Source organism: Neophocaena asiaeorientalis, unplaced genomic scaffold (genome assembly GCF_003031525.2).
Source record: "Neophocaena asiaeorientalis asiaeorientalis breed wild unplaced genomic scaffold, Neophocaena_asiaeorientalis_V1.1 scaffold147, whole genome shotgun sequence".
Lineage (NCBI taxonomy): Eukaryota > Metazoa > Chordata > Mammalia > Artiodactyla > Phocoenidae > Neophocaena > Neophocaena asiaeorientalis.
Window position 1 is genome coordinate 5954073 of NW_020173758.1, and position 27104 is coordinate 5981176.

At 37.1% G+C, this 27104-nt stretch overlaps 3 protein-coding genes across 8 annotated transcripts in view; 1 reads left to right on the forward strand and 2 right to left on the reverse strand.

The window, feature by feature from the left end:
* SASS6 (SAS-6 centriolar assembly protein) overlaps positions 1 to 2159 on the reverse strand; it is a 50677-nt gene extending 48518 nt beyond the window's left edge. The window contains exon 1 of one of the 2 annotated variants that reach the window (XM_024751291.1): positions 1756 to 2159. In XM_024751291.1, coding sequence (XP_024607059.1) covers positions 1756 to 2081 — 326 coding nt within the window. In that variant the 5' untranslated portion in view covers positions 2082 to 2159. The remainder of the gene's footprint in view (positions 1 to 1755) is intronic. The other variant, XM_024751293.1, reaches the window with a different exon arrangement.
* Positions 2080 to 25721, forward strand: TRMT13 (tRNA methyltransferase 13). 2 transcript variants are annotated; one of them, XM_024751285.1, is made up of 11 exons: positions 2080 to 2318; positions 6361 to 6407; positions 6495 to 6561; positions 14782 to 14844; positions 15020 to 15089; positions 15246 to 15352; positions 15702 to 15869; positions 17613 to 17685; positions 21839 to 21913; positions 24737 to 25169; positions 25495 to 25721. In XM_024751285.1, exons 1-11 carry the CDS (start codon positions 2172 to 2174, stop codon positions 25688 to 25690), a joined length of 1446 nt encoding a protein of 481 aa, XP_024607053.1. In that variant the 5' UTR covers positions 2080 to 2171; the 3' UTR covers positions 25691 to 25721. The 2 variants fall into 2 exon arrangements, with proteins under 2 accessions (XP_024607053.1, XP_024607052.1); XM_024751284.1 differs by lacking the exon at positions 15702 to 15869.
* LRRC39 (leucine rich repeat containing 39) overlaps positions 25720 to 27104 on the reverse strand; it is a 37425-nt gene continuing 36040 nt past the window's right edge. For all 4 annotated transcript variants that reach the window (XM_024751287.1, XM_024751286.1, XM_024751288.1 and 1 more), the window contains one exon: positions 25720 to 25973. In XM_024751287.1, the coding sequence (XP_024607055.1) occupies positions 25918 to 25973 (56 nt within the window). In that variant the 3' untranslated portion in view covers positions 25720 to 25917. The remainder of the gene's footprint in view (positions 25974 to 27104) is intronic.

The following is a 27104-nucleotide window of genomic DNA, read 5'->3' on the forward strand; positions in this document are numbered from 1 at the left end:
CAAACTTTAGTTGTAAAAGGCCAGATAGTAAATATTTTAGGCTTTGCAGGCTATAAGGTCTGTCACATTTATTCATTTCTGCCCTTATACCACAAAAGCAGCAACAGACAATTCTTAAACAAATGAGAATGGCTAAATTTAATAAAATTTTATTTACAAAAAAAGGTAGTGGGCTATCTGGCCCATGGGCTCTAGTTTTCTGACCCCTGCTATAGGTGATACGAATATACGAAAAGTTTCTAGACAGAAAGTCTAAAAACGCTGAAACTGTGTTTTAAGAATAACTGTGATGACAATGTAGTGAGATGGAGAAGAGCTAGGAGTTTCAACATTGGGATCAGGAATTACGCCCTCCCTTTCTTTTATCTTTCTGTAATCATTCTAGAACACAGCTGTCCACAAATATAAGGCATGTATGTAATATTTAATTTTCTAGAAGCCACATTAAAAAATTAAAAGAAACAGATATTTAATTAACCCTATATATCATTTTTGTCACCTTAACACATAATCAATATAAAAACTGAAATATTTTACGTTCCTTTTTTCTCCTAGTAAGTCTTCGAAGTCCAACATACAACTTACTCTTATGCACATCAGTTCAGCTTAGCTCCATTTCAAATGTCCAACAACCACAGTGGCTCCCATACTGGGCAGCACAAAAGAACGACCAACTAACCTATAGATCTGCACTTACAGCTGCTGGTCTTGGTACCATCTCCTTGCCTGGCCTGCCAGTTGATTCTGAATCGAATTCTGCACTAAATACTACTTTCACTTTACTGGCAGCTCAATATAGCAATGTCTTCATTTTTTATATGTCACATTTCCACACCATTTAGTCTTCACACACATTTTCACAACTGATCCTCCTAACAACCAACCATGTAGGTAGGCCTGCTATATCAGTTTTACAAAGGAGGAAACTTACAGTTCAGAGAAATTAAGAGACAGCTGACACTCAGTGGTGGAACTGAGACAAAACTGAAATCTCCTGACTTCCAGCCAGATCTCTCTATTTAAGCCTCAACAGCACCACCTCTTTAGTCAGTTGTAATTTCGCATTTACCTGTGAGACTGGCCTTTACTTCCTCCCCCACTGGACTGTGAACTCCACGAACACAAGGACTTTTTCCTGACCATTGTATCCCCAGGGCCCAGCAAGGCGTTTTGCAAGTATGCAGTATTTGTTGAATGAAAAAATGAATGGATGAAATTGTAGTTTTCCCCAACTGTCTTTAGTCTATTAAACGTAATCTATTTTTAGTAACTAATGTGAAAAAAAGGCAATATACCATAAAGTTGATTTTTTTTAAGTCGAAGCTTAAATTTACTTCCAATATAATTCAAAGAAGAAAGAAAGAAAAAAAAAAGGCTGGGAGCCAAGGCCTGAGTTCTAGTGTCCGCCCTGCTGTAAACTCGTAAGCCCTCGAGTAAATGAAGTTCTCTGGGCCAGAGTTCTTACCTGCCAAAAGAGAGAAAGGAGCTATACTGTCCACGAGAATGTTCAGCGATAAGATCTTTTTTTTTTTTTTTAATTGATGCGGGTCAGCGTCCCATTTCTCACACTCTTCCCTCCTCAGCAACGGCGGACTTGGTGAGAGGTAGCCACTAGGTCCCAGCTAGGTCTCCCTCCACGTCCCGGGGACTCCTGCCGGACACCCAGCCGCACGCCGGGGCCCACTGGCTGGAGCCGCCATCTTTTCCCTTTGGCCCGACCCCAACCGCCATCCGCGGGCTCGGGGTAACGCTGACCTCACCTCTCCTCGCAGTCTTTGCATTTCACTTGCAACGGGACGAGGTGCTGGAACAGAACCTGGCTCATGCTGAACCGCTTCCCCGGCAGGTGTGCGGGAAACTCCAAGTGCGGCCCGCAGCACTAGCCTAAAAGACGTCCGGGTCCTGTTAAAGTTTGAGTTTGGCGCTCGGTTTCCGCGGAGGAGGCGGGGAAAAAATAAAACAGAGGGGCTAGGCGGGAACTTTGGACCTCGCCAGCCACCATCAGCTTCTTCCGGGTTTTTTCGGCGGATGGGGCTGTAGTTCCGGGCATTATCCTGCGTGGCTGGACCCGAGGCAGACATATTTGTTAAGGGAAGGAGACCCGAGAGAATCTGACAACTTTTCCTCTCTTCACCCGATCAATGCTTGCCACCCAAAGTGAGACCTGAATTATGGCGGCTTCTGCGCCGATGCCGCACGGAACTGGCTTTCCAGCAGAGGGGCGATGTGGCTACTATGTGGAAAAGAAGAAGCGCTTCTGCAGGATGGTGGTGGCAGCAGGAAAAAGGTTCTGTGGTGAACACGCTGGAGCCGCGGAGGTCTGGTATCGCCTTACCCTCTCGAGAGTCGGAAATAAGTTTCCTGGTCCGGCACCTCCCCTCTGACAGATTTCTGCTTCAGTCCCCTGGATTTTCCAGCTTTTCCTGTGATAAGCGCAGTCCTGGCCTCCCTAGGGAGAGATGATGAGCCGTAGTGAAGTGCAGTGTTTTCTTGTACTAAGTAAAGCGCCAGCAGTGACCCGTTTATCTTGATACCAACTCATGGTAATGCTAGATTTTAGTTTTACGGCAGACTACCGGTTCTTGCCCTCCGCTCACTCTCCGCCTTCCTGATGGGAAATGGTGGTTTAGAAAGAAGAGTGATCAAAGAAGCATCCCAAGGTTTCACTAATTGTGTTTTCATTGTTCCGTGAATAATAACTTCTTGTCAATGCGGTTGAGAGAAACTTTTTAAATTTTTTATTTAGACGTACGGTCTTTTGAAAGCAACTAATAACTACTTTGCTGAAAAGGGGAAGGAAAGATTTAAAAACATGTAAGAATTGACTCTCCTTTTAAAATTGAGAACAGAAAGTGTACAGTTTTGTTCAATTATACTTATGATTGTATTGTCAAACAACATATTTTTAGTATGTGTGTTTCTTTAGGATATATATGATAGGAAATTTAAAAAACAAGAACAGTAAAATGCTAATAGAAAAGAGCATGTTTAATAGGTTTTAGAAAGAGTAAACCAAAGAGACAAGCATCTGATTTTATGCCTTCTGAATGTCCAGTATTATTTACATTATTTTTCTTTGTTAGATGGTTTATCCTTCTAGGCAATATCCAGTACAGATAACCCCAGAACCCCTTCATCTCCTACTGTCCCTCATAGCTATAGCTCTAGTTCATATTTTGATTTGGCTAATATTTGCCTTATTAGCTTATTCTTGTTTTGGAATGTGAGTGACCTGTGATTTGTGGGAACTCTTTGAAGTACACTCTCTGTTGTATTGGCTGGTTTTGAGAGCACCAGCAAACATCCCCTGATTGAGAAATGAACTTTCTGATAGGAGGAGGATTTTGTTCTCACTCTAAGACCTTACACTTCACCTTAATCAGACACCCAGAGGTGATTGCAGACGGTGACAGTGGTAGAATATGAATAGATCCTTACAGGGTGATCCATATTCCTGGAGAGGAATGACATCATGTTATTAATTCCTTGAAAAAAGACTGCAAAACACTAAGTGGAAACACTTTCCATGACTATGATTTGGTTTTCAATTTTGGGCATCCTACTGAATCTGTAATTTATGTTATAATTGGATGTATTGTTTCCGTCTTTTTTTTTTCTTAAGTGTCATGTATGGCTGAGATCACTTGTACTCAGTTTTACCCAGTGGTTCTTAAATGGGGCTGATTTAGCACCCCCAGACAATGTTTGAAGACATATTGGTTGTCACAACTGAAGAGTGTTTCTTGCTTCTAGTGGAGAGAGGCCAGAGATTCTGCTAAACATCCTACAATGGACAGGACAAAAAAGAATTATCCAACCTGAAATATCAGTAGTGCCAAGGTTGAGAAGCCCTGTTTGTAAACCCAAATAATAAATGTTAAAAGTGCTTTTCTCCCCTACTCTATCATTAAGCTTTGGGAGGTTAGTATAGAGTCTTCTCTTTCATGGAGGTTAGACTTTCAAGTCAGCAAATAGGGAAGAATAATGTACTATATTTTCAAAAGATACTGAAAAGTCTCTTAGCATGTTCATGAAATTCTGTGTACATAGTTTCATGGATATGCTGGGAGGCAGATCAGAACTGAAATAAACTGAAAAAGGAATTGTTAATACTAATCATGAACACTTAGCATTTACTGTATGAACAGCACCATGCTAAGCAGTTTTGTTTTGTTTTTTTAACCTATTAGCTCACTTAATCTTTACAACCCTTAGGAGGTAAGATATATTATTCTCATCTTTCAGATGAGGCAGTAAGACTACCTCAGATTGTAGAGTTAGGAGCTGATTTTTAGAAGCCTGATAGATAGAACTGGGAGTCATACCTAGGTAGTCTGGCTGACCTTTGGTTTTAACTGTTACGCTATCCTGTTATATACAGATTCATATCAGTGTTGGGTAGACTTGCCAACACTATTAATTCCTTTTTTTTTTCCTGAGTATATGTAGTTAAATCCATGTAACTTAGAAACAAACAGGATGTAACTCTTCTATACTAAAAAGTTGCAAAGCTAGTAGAGTAAGGCCACATACCAAATGGTTAAAATACCATATAGACAGTCCCCAACTTACAATGAATGGTTCGACTTACGATTTTTTTGGATTTATCATGTTGCAAAAGCGATAGGCATTCAGTAAAGAGCGTACTTTGAATTTTGAATTTTCATCTTTTCCGGGGCTAGCGATATGCACTGCTGGGCAGTGGCAGGGAGCCAGGGCTTCAAGTCAGCCACACTATCATGAGGGTAAACAACTAATATGCTTACTACCATTCTGTACCCATACAACCATCTGTTTTTCACTTTCAGTACAGTATTCAATAAATTACATGAGATATTCAACACTTTATTATGAAATAGGCTGTTAGATGATTTTGCCCAACTGTAGTCTAATGTAAGTGTTCTGATCACATTTAAGATAGACTAGGCTATGCTACGATGTTCAGTAGGCTAGGTGTATTAAATGCATTATTGACTTAAGATATGTCAACTTATGATGGGTTTATCAGGTTGTAATTCCATCATAAGTTGAGGAAGATCTGTCTTTCGTTGTTTCTGAGATACTTTTTTTTACTTTTTTTTTTTCACATTTTAACATCTCTGAAATCAGAATGCTTCTTAAAATCAATGACATGTTATAATTTAAATTGGCAACATTTTTCCTTTCTTAGTAATACCTAAAATAATAGTGTGTATTATAGTCAGTGCTGTCATAGATTCAAAATGCCATATGTAGGCCTTTTCTATAACGTGTTTGAAGCTGTAGACCCTGGTTGTCCAAAGCATTATTTGCTCAGATATACATAAACGAGCTACACCAAAGGTGTTTTTTTAATTGAAGTGTAGTTGATGTACAGTGTTATATGTTACAGGTGTACAATACAGTGATTCACAATTTTTAAAGGTTATACTCCATTTATAATGATTATAAAATATTGGCTATATTCCCTGTGTTGTACAATATATCTTTGTAGCTTATTTATTTTATATGTAGCAGTTTGTACCTCTTAATCCTCTACCCCTGTACTGCCCCTTCCCCCTTCCCTCTCCCCCCGGTAACCACTAGTTTGTTCTCTATATCTGTGAGTCTGTTTCTTTTTTTGTTATATTAACCAATTTGTTGTATTTTTTTAGATTCCACATATAAGTGATATCCTACAGTATTTGTCTTCCCTGTCTGACTTATTTCTCTTACTATAAAACCCTCCAAGTCTATCCATTTTGTTGCAAATGGCAAAATTTCATTCTTTTTTATGGCTGAATAGTATTCCACTATGTGTATATGTGTGTGTGTGTGTGTGTGTATATATATATATATATATACACCACATCTTCTTGATCCATTCATCTGTTGATGGACACTTAGGTTGCTTCCATATCTTGGCAATTGTAAATAATGCTGCCTTGAACATTGGGGTACATGTATCTTTTCGAATTAGTGTTTTTGGTTTTTTTGGATATGTACCCAGGAATGGAATTGCTGGGTCATAAGGTAGTTCTGTTTTTAGTTTTTTGAGGTACCTCCCTACTGTTTTCCGCTGCACCAATTTACATTCCCACCAACAGTGTAGGAGGGTTCCCTTTTCTCCACATGCTTGTCAACATTTGTTATCTGTGTTCTTTTTGATGATAGCCATTCTGACAGGTATGAGGTGATATCACATGACACTGGAGATTTTTGTTGTTAAACTCTATGACCTGATTTTGCCAGTGTTTTGTTAATGTCCTTGTAAGGTTTCCTTACCTTGTTTTGGGATAGCATAAGCTTATGATTACACTGAAGTTGTATCTAGTATCTGTAAGCAGTGAACTTGATATTTTATTCAAATAAATATGCCTTTTTTTTTTTTTTTTTAATTAGGAAGAAAATGCTCGGAAAAGAATACTGTGTCCTTTAGATCCAAAACAGTAAGTATGGGTCAGAGAAGGGTTTTTCTGTGCTGGAAACAGTGATTATCACAGTCTTATTTTAAATAATTTTCTCTTTAAATTTAGCACAGTATATGAAGATCAACTAGCAAAACATTTGAAAAAATGTAACTCAAGAGAGAAGCCAAAACCTGTAAGTGTTTGATCAGTAAAACTGAATCGTGAAATGTGTGGTATGTAATGTTTATATATACTTAGTAGATTACAAATGTGAATTTTTAACAAGGCTCTTGCCTCAGGAGGCTTAAATATGGCAAATACATTTGAGTGTATATAAGACATCAGATTGTGAATCCACTTAGACTCCTAATTGAGATAACAGAATTTTATGCAAGAAGAATGGCATTCAGAGAATAATTCCACAGTTTAGTTATTCAAAAATATTTACTTAGTGCCTACTAAATTCATTTCAATAAAATATGATCCCAGCCTTCATGGAAATTACTTGAGACTGGTAAGTAACTTGTAAATAATGGGCATTATTTAATAAGTTCAATGAAAGAAGTAAGTACACATGTGATAAGAGCACATACTTGCATTAAAATTAAATCCAAGGGGTCAAGAAAGGCTTCCCAGAGGGAATAACACTTGAGCTAAGTCTTGATTTGGCAAAGAAAAGAAAGAAAAATCTTTCTAAGTGGAAAGAACTATATGTGCAGAGGCAGAAATTGAGAAACGACTTGAGGTTTTCAAGGAACTTGTACTTATTCTAAAAGATACAGGGAACCATTGAAAGATTGCAAGTGAGGAAATGGTGGGGTCAGATTTATCTCTTAGAAAACTTTCTCTTAGAGCAATGTGGGAGGATGGCTTGCAATCAGAAGGTCTAGTTAGGAGGGCATTGCTGCAATCCAGGTAGGACATAATAAGAGACTGAATTAAAGAGGATGGAAAGAATATAGATAAATGCAAGAATTATTTAGGTAGTAGAATCAATAAAAGTTGCTGACTGATTGGAAATTCGGAGTTGGATATGTGAGTCTGAAACTCAGTAGAGGGGTTGGGCGAGTAATAAAGATTCAGAAGTCAAATACATACAGATCATAGGTGAAACTTTGGATTTTTAAGTTACCCAGGGTAAGAGATTAGTTAGAACTGGGGGGAAGTTGGGGGACTTGTTTATTCAATAGATATTAATTGAGCACTTATGCCAGACATTGTACCAAGCACCCTGCTTAAAATAACATGAAAATCTAGTGGAAGGGATAGAAAATACAATATTATATGTGTTAAAATAGATTAAGTACAGAGTGCTGTGGAAGAATAAAGGAGAAGAGCCTAACCCTTTTTGGGGAGGACATAGGGGTTTAGAGAGATGGGAAGGGAGTCAAGGAAGCTTTTCTGAAGGAATGTCATAAGATGAGACCTAAAGGTCAAAGGAGAGTCATCCAGACAAGGAAGAAAACATGGGTAACTCACATGACAAGTATGAAATACAAGGGGAGAGCTGAATAGAAGATGAGAGGTAGACAGGAATTAGAGCATGAGACCAAGGACAGAGCTCTAGGTGACACTGACACCTAAAAGAAACGAGTGATCAGCTGTGTCTAGCATCACAGTGGAGTCAAGTAAGGTAGGGACAGAAAAAAATCCATTGGGTTGGCAATATGGCAGTTGTTAAAGATCAAAGAGTTAAGCAAAATGCATGTTAAATAGAGTGGAGTGGGCAGAAATCAGACTGAAATGATATATGAGTAAATGGAAGACAAGGCAGTAGAAATCTTAAGTGTCAACTATTCTTTTAAGAAACTAGTCTATGAATGGAACTTGAGAGGTAGACTAGCAGTCAGAGAGGAAGGTAGGACAGAAGGAGTGTGTTTTAAAATGGGAGGGACTTCCCTGGCAGTCCAGTGGTTAAGACTCCACGCTTCTAATACAGGGGGCATGGGTTTGATCCCTGGTCAGGTAACTAAGATACTATGTGCCGTGCGGTGCAGCCAAAAAATGAATTTAAATAAATGATAGATAGATAAAATGAGAGAAAAGAGTTTTATTTGTATGCTTAGAGTAATGAGCCAGTAGAGAAGAAGTTGGAAATAGAAGAGGGCATCACTGTTAGTGTGAGGCTCCTCAGGAAGCAGGCAGAAATAGGGTACAAAATAGAGGTCGAAGGGAAGAAATAGCTCTTCCACTTACGTAGATGGGAGGTAGTATAAGATGGATATCAGTTCAGGTAAATTTGAGCTGACAGGAGGTTAATTGAGAAAGATGTCATTTGATAGCTACACTTCCTTGCTGAAGTAAGAGATAAGGTGATTAAGGGAGGTGATGGTATAGTAGGAGATTTGAGGAGAGAGGTAAAAGTTTAGAATTAGAGTTATGCAGAATAATTGCTAGGCATCTTTGAGAGTCAGACTGATGGAGATACTGAATTTGAACTGGCACCAGTCCAAATGACTGAGGAGCTTTGCTTCAGCAGTGTTCAGCAGTTTTAACTTTCAAACTATTGGGAGTTAAAAGTCATATTAGGGCTTTCCTTGTGGCGCAGTGGTTGTGAGTCCGCCTGCCAATGCAGGGGACACGGGTTCGTGCCCCGGTCCGGGAAGATCCCACATGCTGCGGAGTGGCTAGGCCCGTGAGCCATGGCTGCTGAGCCTGCACGTCCGGAGCCTGTGCTCCACAACGGGAGAGGCCACAACAGTGAGACGCCCGCGTACCGCAAAAAAAAAAAAAAAAAACACGTCATATTAATGCAGGCATTCGGTTTTGTAAGGGTGGGTTTGACAGAGAACCAGATTGTGAAAGATAATGGTAACAATGGTACTGAGTGTCCAGACTGGGTGGCATGAAAGGGAAGCCAGAAATTAGCTGAGAAAAAATAGACTCTTTAAAAGGTGAAACTCTTTAAAAGGTGAAAGAATATGATTAGGAACAAGAGAATCACTATACTTTGTACTAACATAGTACAAAGTTATAGTCAGAGAATGGGCTAATGAAGTTTAAGGTTTCAGAGGTTAAATGGTTCATAGTAACACCAGAATCTAGAGGGCCCCTGAAAGTAGTTTGCCAAAGTGGAGCAAAGGTCATTAGAATTAAAAAGGTCAAGCAGAGCTGTTTGTTGGATGGCTTGAAAACATAGTCAAATTGGCTGAACTTAGTGGAAAGAACAGCTTGGTGTCAAAGTTCTTAATGAATATTGGATAATGACCAACAGATTGATAGTTGACAACTGCTGGGAGAATTAGAAGTTGTTTAACAGCCCACTGTTTCTCAGTGGGGGCTTTTGGCATTTCGAGTGGGACAGTCCTATCCTGTGCACTTTAGAGCATCCCTGTTTTTAGAATTCCTGGCTTCTGAGTGGAAGATGACAAAGGCCCTTGTCAAGAAGTATGAAGGATTTGAAATTTAATCTTATTTTCAAGCTAACAAGTTAGCCTACCATAGGATTGTGGATGCTGGAAGAAGATATGAGACTCCTGGGTCAGAGACAAAGGGCTTTATTACTCGCTGCACAGCAAGCAATGTGAGCTTCTTGTCTGCATCAACTCCCTTTGTTCCCTAAGTGCCCTCAAGTTGAAGTGGTCTTTGGATGCTGCACATGTTTGTGCACAGCTTGTGTCATAACTGAAGAAGGCCAAGCTTAGGAAATACATCTTTTTAAATGAGCAGTAAGGAAACCTGCCTCACCTTTGTTCCATAAGTAGACATTTCTTTATTGTATTGTACAATAAGCAGGCCTGCCACTGCTCTAGAAGGAGACACTACTTCTATCTTCCAAGATTGATTGGTATACAAATGTCCTTGCAAAGATAGTCTAGGATAGAGGGGGATCAGTGCCTTTGCTTATAAGACTTACAGAAAATTGAGAGACCTATAGTTAATTGTCTCCCAATAGCACCTCTCAGTCATTTTGAGAACAAAATATCCCCATACATTTCCAGATGCCTCCCAAGTGAGAACTAGTAGGACAGATGGCATAAGTTTAAAAAGAAAAATATTTTTACATAAAGATGTGTAGAAGATTGTTTCCTTAATTTCTCTTTCTGACCTTTCATTGTTAGTGCATAGGAATGCCAGAGATTTCTGTGCATTAATTTTGTATCCTGCAACCTTACCAAATTCATTGATTAGTTCTAGTAGTTTTCTGGTGGCATCTTTAGGATTTTCTACGTATACTATGTATATATCATGTCATCGGCGAACAGTGACAGTTTTACTTCTTCTTTTCCAATTTGTATTCCTTTTATTTCTTTTTCTTCTCTGATTGTCGAGGCTAGGACTTCCAAAACTATGTTGAATAAGAACGGCAAGAATGGACATCCTTGTCTTGTTCCTGATCTTAGTGGAAATGCTTTCAGTTTTTCACCATTGAGAATGATGTTTGCTTTGGGTTTGTCATATATGGCCTTTATTATGTTGAGGTAGGTTCCCTCTGTGCCCACTTTCTGGAGAGTTTTTATCATAAATGGGTGTTGAATTTTGTCAAAAGCTTTTTCTGCATCTATTGAGATGATCATATGGTTTTTATTCTTCAGCTCATTAATATGGTGCATCACATTGATTGATTTGCGTATATTGAAGAATTCTTGCATTCCTGGGTCAAATCCCACTTGATCATAGTGTATGTTCCTTTTAATGTGTTGTTGGATTCTGTTTGCTAGTATTTTGTTGAGGATTTTTGCATCTATGTTCATCAATGTAATTTTCTTTTTTGTGTGATATCTTTGTCTGGTTTTGCTATCAGGGTGATGGTGGCCTCACAGAATGAATTTGGGAGTGTTCCTTCCTCTGCAATTTTTTGGAAAAGTTTGAGAAGGATAAGTGTTAGCTCTTCTGTAAATGTTTGATAGAATTCACCTGTGAAGCCATCTGGTTCTGGACTTCTGTTTGTTGGAAGATTTTTAATTACAGTTTCAATTTCATTACTTGTGATAGGTCTGCTAATATTTTCTAATTCTTCCTGTGTCAGTCTTGGAAGAAATCTCATTTACCATCTCATCAAAAGGAGTAAAATACCTAGCAATAAACCTATGTAAGGAGGCGAAAGACCTGTACTCAGAAAACTATAAAATGCTGATGAAAGAAATCAAAGATGACATAAAGAGATGGAGAGATGTACCATGCTCCTGGACTGGAAGAATCAACATTGTGAAAATGACTATACTACTCAAAGCAATCTACAGATTCAGTGCAATCCCTATCAAATTACCAATGGCATTTTTCACAGAATTAGGACAAAAAATTTTACTATTTGTATGGAAAGACCCTGAATAGCCAAAGCAATCTTGAGAAAGAAAAATGGAGCTGGAGGAATCAGGCTCCCCGACTTCAAACTATACTAAAAATCTACAGTAATCAAGACAGTATGGTACTGGCACAAAAACAGAAATATAGATCAGTGGTACAGGATAGAAAGCCCAGAGATAAACCCATGCACACATGGTCACCTAATTTATGACAAAGGAGGCAAGAACATGCAATGGAGAAAAGACAGCCTCTTCAATAAGTGGTGCTGGGAAAACTGGACAGCTACATGTAAAAGAGTGAAATTAGAACACTCCCTAGCACCATACACAAAAGTAAACTCAAAATGGATTAAAGGCCTAAATGTAAGACCAGATACTATAAAACTCGTAGAGGAAAACATAGGAAGAACACTCTTTGACATAAATCTCAGCAGTATCTTTTTGGATCCACCTCCTAGAGTAATGAAAATAAAAACAAACAAATGGGACCTAAGTAAAACTTAAAAGCTTTTTCACAGCAAAGGAAACCATAAACAAGGCAAAAAGACAACCCTCAGAATGGGAGAAAATATTTGCAAATGAAGCAACAGACAAGAGATTAATCTCCAGAATATATAAGCAGCTCATGGAGCTCAATATCAAAAAAACAAGCAACCCAATCAAAAAATGGGCAGAAGACTTAAATAGACATCTTTCCAAGGAGGACATGTAGATGGCCAAGGGGCACATGAAAGGATGCTCAACATCACTAATTATTAGAGAAATACAAATCAAAAGTACAATGAGGTATCACTTCACACTAGTCAGAATGGCCATCATCAAAAAAGTCTATAAATAATAAATGCTGAAGAGGGTGTGGAGAAAAGGAAACCCTCTTGCACTATTGGTGGGAATGTAAATTGATACAGCCACTGTGGAGAACAGTATGGAGGTTCCTTAAAAAACTAAAAATAGAACTACCATATGACTCAGCAATCCCACTACTGGGCATATACCCTGAGAAAACCATAACTCAAAAGGACACACGCACCCCAGTGTTCATTGCAGCACTATTTACAATAGCCAGGACACAAAAACAACCTAAATGTCCAACGGTGAATGGATAAAGAAGATGTGGTACATATATACAATGGAATATTACTCAGCCATAAAAAGGAACGAAATTGGGTCATTTGTAGAGATGTGGACAGACCTAGAGTCTGTCATACAGAATGAAGTAAGCCAGAAAGAGAAAAACAAATATCGTATACTAACTCATATATGTGGAATCTAGAAAAATGGTACAGATGAACCTACTTGCAGGGCAGGAATGAGACATAGACGTAGAGAATGGACATGTGGACACAGGGGAGGAAGGGGAGAGTGGGACGAATTGGGAGATTAGGATTGACATACATACACTACCATGCGTAAAATAGATAGCTAGTGGGAACATGCTAATAAAGCACAGGAAACTCAGCTTGGTGCTCTGTGACGACCTAGATGGGTGGGATGGGGGGTGTGTGGGAGGGAGGTACAAGAGGGAGGGGATATAGGTATACATAGAGCTGATTCACTTCCTTGTATGGCAGAAACACAACATTGTAAAGCAATTATACTCCAATTAAAAAAAAAAAGAGAAAGAAAAAAACATGTAGAAGGAAAGTGATGACTACCCCAGTTAGCCCCTCAGTAAGAAGAAAGAATGTTGCTTTTACTTTCAGGTATGCATGGAGGTTATCTTCCTTACCTAAGTGTCAGGCTTTAGTTAAAGCAAGCAGGTTGAATACGTGTTCTGGAAACAGTTTGAGAGAAGAAATGAATTTATTAAAAATGGAATACCCCTGTGAATTTCCTGGTGGTCCAGTGGTTAGGACTCCGTGCTTTCATGGCCAGTGGACTGGGTTCAATCCCTGGTTGGGGAACTAAGATCCCACAATCCACATGGCATGGGCAAAAAAAAAAAAAAAATGGAATACCCCTGCACAGATTCCATTGCATGCTGGGACACAGTGGAAAGGAAGGGGAGAAAAGTAGTGGGATGACGAGATAAGAGGAAAGGAATGCAGAACAGTGTTTAGTACACTATGTATAACATGAAACCCAGGTAAAATCTTATCACTCATTTGTTTACTAATAGTTATAGTTAATTTTCTCTTATAGTTTTGCCAGTCATCCAACAAAATATTCTAATACCTGCTTTCTTCACCTGTTCCACTTAACCACTGGTTTCCGTTATTACCCATATAGGTAAAGGTAGCAGCATACAATCCACATGTTACCTTTCTCCTATCTGCGTAACTAAAGCCCATTGCTATGCATAATGTCGCAGGAGTTGTTTTCACTTTCAGAACAGAATTTGTAAAAATTGTGCTGTTTCATTCATCTATATCTATGTGGTCTAATATGGTAGCCACTAGCCATTAACTATGGCTATGTAACTATTAAAATTTGAGTCAATTGAAATTAAACAAAATTGAAAATCCATTTCCTCAGTCACACTAGCTGTATTTCAAGGCTGATAGCTACCAAGTTGGCCAGGGTAAATGTAGAACATTTTCATTGTTGCAGAAAGTGCTATTGGACAATGCTAATCTAGATCCTTACCTAGAGTCTCTCTCTCTGAAAATGGACTAGAAATATCTCACTATGTTAATTTAAACAACATAATATCACAGGACATTTCTATTTTAATTAGTATTTTAAAATAGAAGAAATCAGACCTAAACCATTGTAATATTTTTTCTTATCTCTGCTTTTGGCCCTGCTGCCTATCTGATAAACAGCCATTTGTAGTTGGGTCTTTGTTTTTGCTTTAACCATTAGCAAAAATGACACAGTCCTCAGTCTATGCTGGAGACAGGTAAAAACTTTAATAAAAATTACTAATGAATTTCTTCAGACTATAAATATTTATTCAAATAGCCACCTCACTAGAATGTAAGATCCGTGAACACAGAGATTTTTGTCTGTACTGTTCTCCACTGTGGTAAATCCTCAGCACCTAAAGCAAGTTAAGGACCATAGTAGTCACTCAGTAATTATTTAATGAATAAATGAACGGGAGAAAGGGAGGATGGCAGGTACAAAGTATTGGAAGAAGGCACGGATCAGTTTTTCAGCTTAATTTTTGTGAACTCGTCACGTTAATAATGGTATTGTTATGGTTTGGTTTTGTTTTTATTCAGGACTTCTTTATTCAAGATATTAATGCAGGCTTAAAAGATGAAACAGAAATACCTGAAAAATTAGTAAGTACTTGACTTTTTAATTTTACAAAGTATTTATGATCATCTCCACACTGTAAATAAGCTGTGTTCCAATTTTTGGAATAAATTAACTATTTTGATTTAGAATGCATTTTCTTATAGAATCAATGTTATTTATTAGTTCCCAGACCAGCTTACGCCCCATTTTTGTATATAGGTTCCAATTTCTTTTCTCTCTGAAGAGCAGATGGAAAACTTAATTAAGAAACTGAGAAAAGCAAGTGAGGGTAAGTCTGTCTAAATTTGCAAGTTAAATTTTTTTAGAATAATCAGGTGGTATATGAGTTAATTCCACTGTGGTTTAAGAGATATTACTACCATTGTTTAGAGCCCTATGGTTTCATGTTTGGTTGTTTAAGCTTTTGTGCTTTTATTTGGCACAGGTTTGAACTCTACACTTAAAGATCAAATTATGTCCCATCCAGCATTGCATGATGCCCTTAATGACCCTAAAAACGGTGATTCTGCAACCAAACATCTGAAACAGCAGGTATGTTTAGCCATAGTAACTCTACTAAAAATGGCCTTTTTGTTCATTTGTCAAAGCTAACATTCTGTTGTTTCTAAATATAGTTATTAATGAGATTTTGTTTAGATTATCTTTCAGGGTACAGAATCCCCATTTCAAAAAATGTATATAAACATATATAAAAAGCCTTGGAATGGATATGGTTCTGAGTATTACATGTTAAATATTTAAAAGCAAGAGAAAAGCTTTAAAGCCAAACAAAAATTATCAGTGTGAACATGCTGCCCTATATAGAAATTATCTTGCTATTTTCCCATTTGAGCCGAATGTTTTTGCTCTAGTTTATAAAATAATCTCGTGAAGTTTGCAGGCTTCTATTTTAGGTAACATTGAAAAATTAAAGTTACTTGGTCCAAGAAGATGCTTTGTTGAGTTTGGAGCAGGAAAGGGAAAATTATCTCATTGGGTTGATATTGCCTTAAAAGATGCTGAAAAAGTTCACTTCATCCTAGTAGAAAAGGTGACCACAAGATTCAAGGTAAGTGAAATCATTGTAGTATATTGGTAACCAAACTTTGTTTGCACTTTTCTTGTTTGGAAAAAAAAAAATGATACTCAGAAACAGGCCTCTTAAAGAAAATGAATTTTTTGTGTGTTTATTTGATTGTAGCTTTTTATTCTAATTATATTGATGATTTAAACTGAAGGTAAATTTTTTAATCTAAATTTCGATAGTTCATTGATCTGAGTTCTTAAAATATTTACAGAGACAAGAAATTATGTGGAAAGAGCCAAGCTCAAGCTAGGAGTTAAAAGTCTTAAGTCCTAACCTACATCTGAAACTTACCAACTATTTGTTCAGTAAACATTTATTGAGCATACCACAAGCACCTTGATAGATATTGGGTAAAGTCAAATAAGACAACGTCCCTGTGTTCTGTTACTTATATTGGAAAGAAGAGACAAACAGATAAATGATTATAGAAAAGGGTTAAAATATGAAAAAAGGTCGTACAGAGTACAGTGTAGGTTCAAAGGAGGGAGTGACAAGTTTTACTGCAGAGAAGGGATGGTAAATGGCTACACAGAAAAGGTGGTGCTTGAGCTATATCTTGAAAAGTGGGTATTTGCTAGATACAGGGTTTGAGAAGCATTCTAGGAAGCAAGAAGAGTGTAACCAAATGCCTGAAACGGCAGGGAGGCATGGAAACATTTCTGTGTGATGGAAGTCCATGGTGCGAAGTAGAGTTCAGCAGTGATGAGATGGGAGAGGAGGCCTAGACTCTGGAAAGGCTCATATTTTATGCGAAGGGAGGAGTTTGACTTTATCCTACTACATGCTGGGGGTACAGTGGAAACAAGATTTAATTCTTGTCTTCAGGAAGCTTACATCTAATGGGACAGACTTATAAGTATCTTGGCTCAGTATGCTAAGTGTCTTATGATAGTGATAAGTACCAGATGCTATAGGAGTGTGAAGATAGAGTGCCAGCCTCAGTCTAGTATGGGTCACTGAAGTTTTCCTGGAGGAGGTGGTAGCTGAGAGGAGATTGAAAGAATATATAAGAATTAGTGAAATAAATAGAAAAGGGTTTTAAAAGTTCCTCCTAGCAGTACCATTGAAGCTGTGTCAGAAGAGTGTGAACCTTGAATTAGCAAGATTAATAATAAGATCATTATTATCCAGTAATCCAGGTAAGAAATGGGCCAGAGCTAAGGATGTTGCAATGAGATAGAGAGGAGGGAAAGAGTGTGAGAAATGTTATGATGTTGGAAGCCCTGAGACCTGGTGACTTGTTATCCATTAAGTGTGAAAGAGGAGTTCTTCTGGTGACCTGTTGTGCCTTAAGTGACTAAGTGGTGTGCTTCCCTCAGATAGGGAATACAGAAGAAGGAAAGGGAAAAATAGTTTGGAGGGAGAAATAATGAGTTCAGTTTTGAATGAACTTGCTGTTGAAGTAGAGCTTTTTATTATCTATGAACCTTAATTCCTTCATCAGTGAATTGGGAATTTTTAGAGTTAAAGGAAATAATGTGTACATAATAATTTATAAAATGTTCAAGTCTTATAAAGATGTACAATATTGTTATTTTGGAGTTTTCATCACAGAACATACAATCTTAAAATTTTTAATTAACAATTCTACTTTTTAAACACTAAAAACTAAGATGGAAAATTATTTGCTCTGAATTTTGAAAACAAATAGAAATCTTTTTTCATAAAGGTTTTGTTCTTTTTTTACATAAAAGGCATTGTTATAATAATGTTCTATTTGCGCAGGTAGATGGCAAACACAGAAAGAAAAATTCAGTGTTTGAGAGACTTCAAATTGATATTCAGCACCTGTGTTTGAGTAAGTTGCATAACTTGCAGTTGCTCTTCCATAAATCATAGAAATTTCAAACTCTGAGGGTTGCTTAGAAATCCAATACCACAGAACACTGCTTCAGGGAAAACAGAGATTAATCCTTTGTTAATATAGAATGTTGTATCTAACATTTAGGTAAATATAAATGGAATTAGGGTTGAAACTTTAAGAAATTGTTTTTCAGTATCAACTAGAAATGAAGTATCATACTAGGGAATAGCTTAAAAGTTTTGAGAATATGTCCTTATGTTGCTTCTTTATCCTGTTTAAATTAATTACTGAGACTGTTCATACCATACACTAGCCTTCTGCCTATAGTTAACATGACTTTAGCTAAACTATTACAGAAATGAGATAGTTCTCTGCCTAGCTAATATGTAAAAGATACTTTCTGCCTAGCTAATATGTAAAAAATACTTCCTACAATTTTAAATTGTACCAAAGAAAATAACCCATCCCTATGGACCTCATATTTCATACACACACACAGACACACACACACACCCATCAGTCATACTCTTTAATGCCCTTTCTGTACCTTTTAATAGTTTTTCAGGGCTTCCCTGGTGGCGTAGTGGTTGGGAATCCGCCTGCCGATGCAGGGGACACGGGTTCGTGCCCTGGTCTGGGAGGATCCCCCATGCCGCGGAGCGGCTGGGCCCATGAGCCATGGCCGCTGAGCCTGCGCGTCCGGAGCCTGTGCTCCGCAGCAGGAGAGGCCACAACAGTGAGAGGCCCGCGTACCACAAAAAAAAAAATAAATAAAAAACAGTTTTTCATATTATTTAAAATGAAAATATGGGCTTCCCTGGTGGCACAGTGGTTAACAATCCACCTGCCAATGCAGAGGACACAGGTTCGAGCCCTGGTACGGGAAGATCCCACATGCCACGGAGCAACTAAGCCCGTGTGCCACAACTACTGAGCCTGTGCTCTAGAGCCTGCAAGCCACAAGTACTGAAGCCTGTGTGCCTAGAGCCTGTGCTCTGCAACAAGAGAAGCCACCACCACAATGAGAAGCCCACACACCGCAACAAAGAATAGCCCCTGCTCGCCACAACTAGAGAAAGCCCGCACGCAGCAACGAAGACCCAATGCAGCCAAAAATAAATAAATAAATTTTAAAAAATAAATAAAATGAAAATAATGCAAACATATGCCAGCAACCTCTTCTGCTAATTTTAATTCAGCCCTGTGACGCAAACCACAGCTGGCCCATGTAGTAAATAAAATTTGTTTATTGAGTTAATAGTTAATTTAAAATTTTGTTTACTTGGTCTTTTAAAAATGTGTTTGTTTTAAGGTCCTATTGTATAGCACAGGGAATAGTCAGTATTTCCTGGTAAACCATAATGGAAAAAAATATGAAAAAGAATATACATATGTATAACTGAATCACTTTGCTGTACAGCAGAAATTAACACAACATTGTAAATCAACTATACTTCAATTTAAACAAATAGGTATAACTTTAAAATTTGTATTTGTTTTAATACATTTACCAAGTATTCTGTTAGTTTCTATCTTCCTGAAAAATTCTCTCCTGGATCCTTCAGATACATTCCAACGTAGACTGGGTGCCCTCTGTTCCTGGAGCACAATTGTCAACCTTAAAATTCTCTTCATTTTCATCCTGGGGATTCCCTTCACTCTCCTAGGTTGGGATTTATTTTTCCACATCTTATCACATATCTTCCTCTATTGATTTACTGTCTTTGGGGAAAGCACCTCCTCCTATAGCTTCCTGAGAAACAATTGGATTAGAGATAAATTTGAGACGTTGCATTGTCTGAAAATATCTTTTACTTTACCCTTACACTTGATTTGTCTGGGTATTTCTATTTCTAAGAATTTTGAAACTATTACTCCACTAGTATTGTTGTTCAGAAGTTCAGTGCCATTCTGAGTCCTGATCCCTTGTGTGTCATCTGCTTTTTTCTTTACAGAGATTTATAGGTTCTTTTCTTTGTCCTCAGTGTTGTAAATTCTCACAGTGATGTGTCTTGATGTAGTTATATTTTTATCTGTTGTACTGGGCATTTGATGGACTCTTTTGTGTATAGCAGTGATTCTCAACTAGAAGCAGTTTTGGCCCTCAGGGAACATTGACAATGTCTGAGACATTTTTCATTGTCCTAAGAATGCACATGCTGCCAGCATCTTATGGATACAGGCCAGGGAGCCTGCTAAACCAGAGACCTGCTAAATATCCTGTAAGGTACAGTATAGCTCCCGACAACAGAATTATTGGGGTCAAAAGTTAATAATGGCAAGGATGAGAAATCCTGATTGAGAGATTCCAGTATTCTCAGCTTTCTGGGAAATTTCCTTGCATTCTTTCTTTCATAATTTTCTCTGCTCCATTTTTTCTTTTCTCCCTTAATGGAAGAACTTTTATGATTTAGTTATTAGACCTCCTGGAATGGTTCTCTACTCTTCTTGACTTTACTTCTCTGTTCTATATCTTTTGCCTTTTTTGTATACTTTCTCAGGTTTCTTCAACTTAATTTCTTCTGTCATAGTTTTAATTTCTAAGATTTTTTTTCTCTGAATTTATCTTTGTAATCTGTTCTTTTTTCATAATTATACTATCTTTGTGAGGATATTAATGATTTTTTTTAGAAGTATCCTCCCTTCATATTCTGTTTTCACTAAGTTGCTCTTTTCCATTTGTTTTGGTCTGTCTCTTTCAACTTAGAGGCTCTGCTCAAACATCTGTGCTTTTTGATGGTGTGTTCATAGTGAGGACTGAGGGACTAAGAGCTCTGAGCCTTCAGGTAGAGTTGTTGACTCTGAGCTCCAGTTTGGAATGACCTGTCTAGAACATGATCTTTCCTCTTGGGCTGGTCAGGTTCCCCAGAAAAGACTCTTCTGATCACCTGCCTAGAGGGTAAAGGTCTGATCACCAACATTCTGGGACCCAGTGACAAATAAGAGCTTAATCTATACGCGTACTCACTTAATCCTGCTATTTTACCACACTTCAACTTTCAACTTCCTATTATCCTTCAACCCAGTGACCTCCTGTTTTACTTGCTTGAGAGAATTAACCTACAGTTTTCCACCAGTTGGTAAAGAGGTAGTCACCAGGTGGCTATGAGGTGAGGATCTGATTACTTGTTAAATAGACTTTGTGCAGGCACACTCTGTTATCAGTAACTAACTCAGCTCTACTTCCAAGGTTCCTGATGCCCCCAATTCCGTAAGGGCTTTCTTAGACAACCTTTCTCTTCACCCTGATTGAGGATAAGTTTCTTGAACTACCTTACACAGGCAAACTATTCCAGTTGGTACCAATTTCTTCTCCTAGTATGTGATATCATCTGAATGCAAGCAACAAAGAATTTGAAATATTTACTAAGGACCTCCATTGGACAATTCACTGTGCTGGGCGCTGTAGCTGGATTTGTAGGGGGAAACATACTTTTCATTTCAGAATCTTAGAAAAAGGAAAATGAATAGGGAGGAAAAAATGGAAGCCATAACTGTGATATACTACATTTTACTGCATTACCTTGTAGATGTCTTTTTTTATTTTACTTTTATACTACTATTATGAATATTTTCTTTTATTCATATTCAGAACAGTGTGAAAGCTAAAATATCCTTGATTATCAAGATATAATGAAAGCTATATCTTTAGTTTGATTATAATATTTAGTATAGTATTCTATAATATAAAGTGTTGGTTGTATTATATGTATTTATCATATATATTAGTTATGCAAAATAAATCTAGTAAGGAAACTTTTGAGTCCTTTTATCAATGGGTAATAATATTTAGCAAAATAAGGCTTCTACAGGGTAAAGTCCTGAGTCAGTATAGAAGAAATAGCATTGGCCTAAAAGTCAAGAAATTAACTCGGGAGTAAAGAACCAGCTGGGGGCGAGGTGGGAAGAAAAGGAAGACAGAAAAATTTTTAACTCTGATTCTGGCTATGTCCGTAGCCATCTGTGTTACTTATCAAGTCACTACATCTTTGAGCCTCTTATTCCTAAGCTATAAAGTGAGAATTTTTGGTCTGTGTCTCTTTCAGCCCTAAAATTCAAAGATTCTAATTAGTTCTCTCTTTGGGAGGCCACTTAATGCCTTAATTCACAAGAGAGCTAACTTAGTTCTCATTTCTTTTTATTTCAGACAAGATTCCTTTGCTAAGCAAAGAAAAACTACCTGTGGTAGGAATTGGAAAACATCTGTGTGGTGTGGCAACAGGTATGTAAACATACTAATAATGTCGAGACGAACACATTAAGTTTTAGCTTAACATGGTCTCAAATATTTAAAGAGTCTCTTTTCAGTAGTTTTTATCCTTTGTTTGCAACTGATTAATCTTCATAGTAGCACTGGCCCTGTATTATATCAGATTTAGAGCTTTCCTACTTATCTGCTCATTTTGGCCATTTTGCAGGATGAATTAAAGAGTTTTACGTGTAAATACTGTGTCATATGGAACCTTAAAGTTTGTTGGGTTATACTTCAACCAAAAAGGAAATAAATCATTTATGGAAACTGTATGATTCCATCCCAGAAGCTACTCATTTTTTTAGAGGAGTTGCTTGGGAAGGACTCTGAAACTTCTCCCACTAGAAGATGATTATGTATCAGGATTCTAGGGAAAACAAAAACGGAAACATTAAGATGTGCCTTAGCACTTGGATCCATCGGATGTAGCATGATAAAGTAGAAAGAACATGGGCTTTGAAATCAGATAATACAGGGTTCAACTTTGCTGTATAACCTTGGCAGATTACTTAACCTTTCTGAGCTTTGGTTATCTCGTCTGTAAAACGAGGATAACAACATATAATTTGCCAGTTTACATATAAAGTGTCTGGCACATACCAGTGCTCAATAAATGTTAACTATTGTTAACATCTTCTTCTGGCTTCCGCTAGTTTCATGTCTACCCATATGGGGAACTTGGAGCCTCCATAAGAGTTATTCAAGTTGGCTGGAGATGACTTTAAGTGTTATATATGTGTTGTCCTTCATAGTTTTTAGATGATTTTCACGTACCTTGTCTCATTTAACTCTCATAAAAGCCTTCTGAAGTAAGCCAGTTCTATCCTGGGGAGGAAACAAAAAATGCTCCTTTACTCCTACCCATCTAACCCAGGTTTCTCAGAAATCTTATCTACACTGGCCATTTCTCATTGTTCCACACACTTTTTCCCTCCTTGATTCACTCTATCTGAATTCTCCCTTCATCACTCTATCATCATCTTAATGAAAAATCTCTGCTATTGTTGCTTACCCTTCTGGAAATTCTGTTTTCTTCTCTCTTGTGACATTCTTTCCTGGTTCTTCCCCTACATCTGTGCCATTCTTTCTGTATATCTCATGGTGTCTTTCCACTACTTGTCCTTTAAATGCTAATATTCAGACCCATCTTCCACACACCTAATGTGTCTTTCCCCTTCTTAAAACTATTCAGTAGCTCCCAGTCACCTACACCTTAAAGTCTAAGCTCTTTAACATGACATCCTAGTCTTAATCTGGCCTCTGCCTTCCTCTCTTTGCCACTTTCTGCCTCTATATCTATTGGTCTATACATTCTAACCCTTCCCATATACTATAATGTGTCCGTTTCTAAAGTGATCAATTTCTACTCCTTCTTCAGCTCATTGTCACCACTTTCAGGGAACCTCCCTAAATAAGATACTCCTCCTTAGTGTTTATCATAGTTGCCTCTGCATATCTGGAGCTCATTGTATATTAATTTTCTGTTTATATATCTAATTCTGAATGAATTTGTTCAGAATTCACTTATTTATTTATTATTTGAATGAATAAATAATCTTGGCCACAAATGTGCTGTGTTTCCTTGTCCCTTTCTAGGTACGTGGCTTTGTCCCTCAAGTTCTCTGTAAAGGAGGGGGTTGAGATGGATTGCTAAAGCTCCTGATTCTAAAATAACTTCATTCTTTTAATAATTTTTCTGATTATCCCCATTTCTGAAAACCATTTACTTAACTCCAATATAAGTAAAACAGTGACTGAATATCTTTTGTCAGAAAATAATAGTTTATAAAATAATAGATCAGCTATCGCCTTCTCCAAATAAAACGTTCCTGATAGTTTGTTGACTTAAATTCATATATTGTATTATATATACTAGTAAAATATCATTTACTATTCACTTGTGACATCTTGGGATAATAAGGTTTAAAAATACATATGTTTTTGATTGATCAAACACAGTGTGACATTCTAATCAGACAGAAAATGTGGATTTTACAGCATATATTTGGAGTCTTTCCAGTATTGTCAATAATATAGCAGTCGTCAGTGGGAAATTATCATAATCATCAAAAATCCATTTGTTTAGTTTTTAAGTGGACTATAAATTTTTCATTTTAATATAGAGTTCACTTTTCTCTAAGTTTGTGTTTATTAATCATCATACATCCACAAAGCCTTGCACATGAAAGGCATTCAGTAACTATTTGCTGAATGAATGTATAACTATAGTAAGGCTACTCAGCAAGGCCTACTTTCCACCTTCTGACTCCACTCTTCTCAACTCTTCACTATTTTTTGCTGTGAACATCTTACATTTCAAGACTGACACCTAACATCAATTTAGCAGATGCTTAGCCAATGCCTTTCCTCTTTCTTTTTTTTTTTTTTCTTTCCTCTTTCTTTCTTTGGGTTCTTTAAGCTCAAAACTTCCCTGGAATGTTAAATGTAGAGACATAAATTTTTTCTGTACAAGTCATTTCCTTAACAAGGGTAGGAGAAATGAGAGCAAATTTGAGTAGTTGGACAAAAAGTTTTACAAATTTTAGATCTTAAGCTTCACACAGTTTTTTGGGGGAAGTTGACTTTATGCAGAATAAATCATTAGAGAAAATGGTACAATAATGAGAAAAGGGCAAATATGAACAAAGTTGATAATACATGAAAGAATTAGTACAAGTATAGAGCTAAGTAAGCTTTTGTTGGGCTTTTAAAAACCATACTGCCTAATAAATGTCAAAAATACTTATTTTTAAAGATGATGTGGTTTGGGGGGCCACATAATTGTGTTTGCAGATCTTGCATTACGATGTTTGGTTGAAACCTATGCTGCCAGTTGTGAGGAAAGGAATGAAGAACCTTTAGCCAAACGCGTAAAGAATGATAAAACAGAAAAAGAAATTAACACTTTGGCCAAGGAAGGAAATGAAAAAAATATCCCAGAGAAGTGGACCCCTGTGGCTGGCATTGTTATTGCACTCTGTTGTCACCACAGGTGTGATTGGAGACATTATGTGGGCAAAGAATATTTCAGGGCTCTAGGCCTTGGAGCAGTGGAATTCCACTATTTCCAGCGAATGAGTAGTTGGGCGACTTGTGGGATGCAAAAAACATCTTTGGAAGCTTCAAATATCTCCACAAAAAGAAAAGATAAACAGAATGATGGCAGTGAAGAGCATGATGATGGAGGATACAGAATCACAGATGACAGCACTGAGAGTTTGCCTGGGTAAGTGACTGCTTTGAAATGCATGACACTAGGGCAGAAATAATTTATTATTACTATATTTTTAGATGAATATTATCAAAAATTCATTCATGAAAATATATTTTACTAAAAAAAATATATATATATATTTTTTACTAATTTTAGAATAAGTTAAAATATACACACTTTAATTGTGGCATTAATAAAACATATCTTGGGAGCATGGGACATAGCACATAGTATGTTGTGGGTTATTTAGCAGCTTATCAATGAATAAGACTAAAATAATTTGTTATAAGGTTTTACAGAACTTTAACAATGTGTTGTGTGTGTTTATTCAATTTAGGTTTCTTAATGTTGAAGAAAAGAAGAAAATAGGGCATCTTTGTAAACTGCTGATTGACCAAGGCCGAATCAACTATTTACAGCAGAAAGGATTCAATCCCGCTTTACAGTACTATACAGACCCTCTGGTGTCTTTGGAAAATGTATTGTTAACTGCTTTACCAAATCATTCTTCATCACCAGAAACAACTGCTTAATGGAAAAGAAATTTTGAACAACATCTGTCTTCCACCAAAAAAATTTTTTTAATTGTATTTTTATATTCATAAAAATATAATTTAAATAGCAGATAATATGAACTTTAAAAAATGTGGCCTCGTTGAACTTTGGTAATGGCTTTGTTTTTTTACTTTAGAAGTCCAAACATTAGAGAATTCACCAAATTCCCAAAGTAATCCTCTTCAGCAGGGCATCTTGAATTATATTATCCATCAGCATTTATAGAGTTTGGTAAAGTAGTAGAGCAGTTGACTTGGTTACCTGAAACACACATAACATGTCAACATGTAACTAGCACATTAACTTTCTATTTGCATTAATTTTGGAAACTTACTTTCCTTTGGTTTTATTTAATACTTTTTATTTTTCAAGTTCAAGGTATAATAATCAATTGTCAGTTTATAGTAAGGACCAATCTGAGAAGTTGGTTTATGTATGGATTTTTTGTCCAGACAGATCTGGAAAGAATAATTAATTGTGATTATTTGTTTCTACTGCAAACAGATTCAGAGATGTTCACAATCAATTAATGAATTCACCTTCAGATTTCAAGAGCCATACCTGTGTTTAAATATTATCAGAATTTGTCCATGACAGACACCAAAACTAAAAAGATACCGCTGTGGAGCACAGGCTCCGGACATGCAGGCTCAGTGGCCATGGCTTACAGGCCCAGCCGCTCCGGGGCATGTGGGATTCTCCCCAACTGGGGCACGAACCCGTATCCCCTGCATCGGCAGGCAGACTCTCAACCACTGCGCCACCAGGGAAGCCCCTAAGAAGATATTTTCAAGGAAAAAATCTATTTCACTTCATTTTTTAAATTAGTTAATTATCTAGTGAGAACTTCCAAAGAGATACTTGAAAGCCTAATTACAAATTAAATTGAAATTTGCAAATAACTTCTGAAGTTAATTAGGTGTCATATCTTTTAAAAGGTCATTTTTACATATACAAGAACAAATATATTCTCTCCTGTTTGGGAAAATAATTTGGAATAAAGTAGAAATTAGATAGTAATACCAAAAACCTCACTTTCGGGCCTCATTTAGCTCATAAGCAGTTTCTATGCACAAGAAAACATTAAACCAAACATATGGTAAGACTGTTAGTCTTTTCCTCATCTTATCCTTGGTTTATTTCTGCCTTATTTGTAAAAATTATCTTAATCATTGTACATTTGCCAAGACAAAGATACAGAATTACTGATTGTAGATATTATAATGATATTCTTAGGTAACTATTATTTGTAGGTCTATGATTACCTTAATAAATTAGAAGTCTAGCTCATTTTTAGTTTCTGACCTTTCTACCACTAGTTTAATCTTACATGTCTTATGAGACTGCCTAGGTTCAAATCCCAACCCTACTACTTGATCTCTTTGTGCCTCA